At 39.3% G+C, this 3,849-nt stretch overlaps 1 protein-coding gene across 1 annotated transcript; it reads left to right on the top strand.

Moving 5' to 3' along the window:
* The first annotated feature begins 211 nt into the window (after window positions 1-211).
* On the top strand, window positions 212-3,645 carry hpxa (hemopexin a). The gene is made up of 10 exons (XM_079618173.1): window positions 212-332; window positions 816-853; window positions 981-1,103; window positions 1,270-1,427; window positions 1,539-1,692; window positions 1,805-2,017; window positions 2,117-2,218; window positions 2,838-2,962; window positions 3,058-3,242; window positions 3,284-3,645. The coding sequence occupies exons 1-10, from the start codon at window positions 271-273 to the stop codon at window positions 3,501-3,503; spliced, it is 1,380 nt and encodes a 459-aa protein (XP_079474299.1). The 5' UTR covers window positions 212-270; the 3' UTR covers window positions 3,504-3,645.
* Window positions 3,646-3,849: the final 204 nt, after the last annotated feature.

Here is a 3,849-nt window from a genome sequence, read left to right as displayed (position 1 = left end):
CCCCAATACCCCACCACCAGAATCGTATGTACCTTGACCAGCTGGTGGATGGGGAAGTCAGGGGAATTGTGCAAACGTGCATTTGTATGCGTGTTGTTTTGTGTGGGCACATAAGTTACTGAATGTCCCACGCTCTGTGCAAACGGGGTGTACGTGTTGTCTCCAGCGTACTTGCAAGGCAGTCCCTGGTGGAGTGTATAAATTGGGGCCATCATGTTGCGCTTTACCTTTTCCAGCTGAGCTCTGTCTCACCAAAGGACCCTGCTGACCATGAGGCTCGTTCAAACGCTTACTCTGTGTCTGGCTCTGTCCCTGAGCCTTGCTGCTCCTTCGTGAGTATACACACAGACACATGTCAACACAGTACGTACAATGCTAAAATTAGTCAAACACTGAATAATGTTGTTAAATTAGCTATACATCACAAGTGTATTACTTTAACATAGCATTAAAAAATAACTACTTTTTTTGCAAAGAAAAGTTTGTCTGTTTGAAGTGGGATTTTATGTGTTCATGTGCACCAACATTTTGATTTTGTCACCTTTAACTGCTTGGTCTCTAACTCAATAAATAGTTGAATTCACTTCATTTAGCAGAAGCTTTTATCAAAAGTGACATAAATGAGAAACATAAGCCATTTAACATAAGAGACAACTATTCTTGCAATATGCCACAATGGCAAGTTTCAAGTATAAGGTAGATTATATTGATATTTTGCAGGGGCTCCATTATTTGGGGTAATGAAAATGGCCCCCTGTTACAGTGTGTTGTAATGGGTAATTTTAACCAAGATGTATTTGTTTATTTGTGTTCAGGAGTCATCAGGAGGGTCATGCTAAAAAAGGTGAAAAAGGTGAGTCTTTTCAATAACCAGATGCAAACTATTTTCCCTTAAGTGAGTAGTAAATGAAAGTGATACATGAGCACATTCTGATTTCATCAAGACACATATTTCATGATATGAATTATTTTTGGTTCAGATAAACCTCATGCTGACGGGCATAAGCATGAATCGCACCATGGTGCTAAGCTTGACCGCTGTGCAGGAATGGAGTTTGATGCAGTCGCTGTGAACGAGGAGGGAGTTCCTTATTTCTTCAAAGGTGAGAGATGAAAAAAAAGTATGGTAAAAATCAATGATATATATATCAATGTAAACAATAAAAAATGTGAATTTTCTTTAGAGTGAATTTAGGATTGCATCATCGTTTTTTTTTTTTTTTTGAGTGGCCCTTTAACTGACCTTTTCTCATTGACTTTTGACCAAAGGTGACCACTTGTTCAAGGGTTTCCATGGCAAGGCTGAGTTGTCTAATCAAACCTTCGCTGAGCTGGACGACCATCATCATCTGGGACATGTGGATGCTGCATTCCGCATGCACTCTGAAGACAGTCCAGAACACCATGACCACCAGTTCTTCTTCCTGGTAATTGTAACTTTACCTGAAGTGCAATTTATTTGTCAAATCCACTGTGATGTTTGCTTTATGCATCAACACCAGACAAGTAAACTAACATATTCTTTAACACCATTTAAGGACCACAAGGTCTTCAGCTACTACAAGCACAAACTGGAGAAGGGCTATCCCAAAGACATCTCTGAAGTTTTCCCTGGAATTCCTGACCACTTGGATGCTGCAGTGGAGTGTCCCAGGCCAGACTGTACTAATGACACCGTAGTCTTTTTCAGAGGTAATATTGTATTATATTTCTTTGATTAATTATAATGGAAAACATATTAGGATAGTAAGTAAGTATGTTGAGAAGATTTTGTAGGTTTAAATTCCTTCATAATCCACCAAAGGTGATGAGATCTACCACTTCGATATGAAGACGAAGAAGGTTGATGAAAAGGAATTCAAGAGCATGCCCAACTGCACAGGAGCCTTCCGTTACAGGGGTCATTATTACTGCTTCCATGGACATCAGTTCTCCAAGTTTGACCCCATTACAGGAGAAGTCCATGGCAAATATCCAAAGGAGAGCCGTGATTACTTCATGAAATGCTCACATTTTGGTGAGCGTAACAAGTGTGGAAAAGTTAAAAGGCTTGAGAAAGCATGCATTAAAAAAGCAGAACTTGGAGTCTTATATACTCTATTGGTGTTTCCTTTAGGAGAAAAGAGCCCTGCTGACCACATTGAGAGAGAACAGTGCAGCCGTGTGCACTTGGATGCTATTACATCTGACGACGATGGCAGTGTATATGCTTTCAGAGGTGAATTTCCTATAGTTATTTTGTCTAGACAGGGAAAAGGAAATTTAGTGACTCTTTTTCAGGTTACATCATTACACCAGTAGGTGGCAGCAAGTGACTAGTCAAGAATCATTCATTCAAACGATTTGGCATACTATCTGCCATAAATAGTAGGCCTATCCAAGACCTAATCAGGCTAATATTTAGGCGAATTGGGAGGCAATTTTCAAATTATATCAGGATCGAAGCCTTTATGAGTAAATCATTGAATCCCTCATTCAACTGATTCCTTGAAAAACGTGAATTGTTGCTCGGATACGCGTTGTTCGCATAATTTTTTTTAATTACTTTTTTCGCATAGGCAGAATAAAAACAGACAATGTAACTGACCATAATGTTTCTAAAATGTAAGTTACACAATATCCGTCTTTTGTTTATATAAAAGTAAAATCACTTGCAAAATCCCAATTGTAAAGTCCTTCCGAATATCAGTAAGGCATCGAAAGCTCTCTTGTTATTGTGCTATTTCTTAATAAAAATGTATACCAATGTACACATGCAACTGCAAGCCACTATTTTAACAAATGCAATTTCACACACCCACACAATAATAATAATAATCTTTGTTTCTCTTCCCTAGGGCACCACTTCCTCAGCATAACTGGTGATAAGTTTCATTCAGACACAATTGAGAGTGCTTTTAAAGAGCTACACAGTGAAGTGGATGCAGTCTTCTCTTATGAAGGTCATCTCTACATGATCAAGGTTCTTGCAGCAGTTGATTTTTTACCAGGCTTTATTGTAGATGTATTTTAATCTATTGTGAAAATTTCTTCTCATATATTCTATTCCATGCACAGGATAAACAAGTGTTTGTGTACAAAGTTGGAGAGCCACACACACACCTAGAGGGTTACCCCAAACCCCTGAAGGAGGTGCTGGGAATTGAGGGTCCTGTACATGCTGCCTTTGTGTGCGCAGACAAACACATTGCTCATGTCATCAAAGGTATAATCACTGGAATGCTTGTTCTGTCACATTCAAAGTAGGCCTACTGTAGATCCTTACTACAAGCTTTTGTCATAGTGACAGAAAACTCTTGAAAGTCACCCCACGTAAGCCTGTGAAGGAAGGAAGCATAACACAATTTAAAAGGATTGATGCTGCAATGTGCGGCCCCAAGGGTGTGACGGTTGTCATCGGTAACCATTACTACATATATGATAGTCCCATGATTATGATGAGGGGCAAGATCATGCCTGAGCAGCACAAGGTGTCTCAGGAGCTGTTTGGCTGTGACCACTAGAGGGTGGTGTACAGAGAAAAAGAAGAGGAACTGCTGTGCAAGTGACTTTGTGGAAATCTCTTAAAACAGACACAGAAACTGCACAAACTAATTTTCAAGCTGTGCCGCTCTCTTCAAACTTTTGTCACTCTGATTTCAAAATAAAATCCCTGTTGTCCTCAAATAATCTAGCTTTCTTCAAACATGTGAATACAATCCAGGCATTACTGCCATTGTACGGTCGGTCTGCTGGCTAATGTATATGTGTCTATACCACCGAGCCTGTATTATTTGATTTGAAGCTTCATTGAAGAATAAGACTTGATTATTTCTCCTTGATCTGTGCACCGTGTGGTTAATAAATAAT

The sequence above is a fragment of the Phoxinus phoxinus genome (assembly GCF_949152265.1).
Source record: "Phoxinus phoxinus genome assembly, chromosome: 7".
In the NCBI taxonomy this organism is placed as follows: domain Eukaryota; kingdom Metazoa; phylum Chordata; class Actinopteri; order Cypriniformes; family Leuciscidae; genus Phoxinus; species Phoxinus phoxinus.
Note: the sequence above shows the minus strand (reverse complement) of the source record. Positions and strands in the feature narration are given on the sequence as shown.

Bases quoted from the DNA above. Each gene is read 5' to 3' on its own strand.
- hpxa (XM_079618173.1), top strand. From the start codon at position 271: ATGAGGCTCGTTCAAACGCTTACTCTGTGTCTGGCTCTGTCCCTGAGC. The intron at 854-980 runs GTGAGTCTTTTC...TTTTTGGTTCAG, and splicing joins TGCTAAAAAAGGTGAAAAAG to ATAAACCTCATGCTGACGGG. The intron at 1,428-1,538 runs GTAATTGTAACT...ACACCATTTAAG, and splicing joins ACCACCAGTTCTTCTTCCTG to GACCACAAGGTCTTCAGCTA.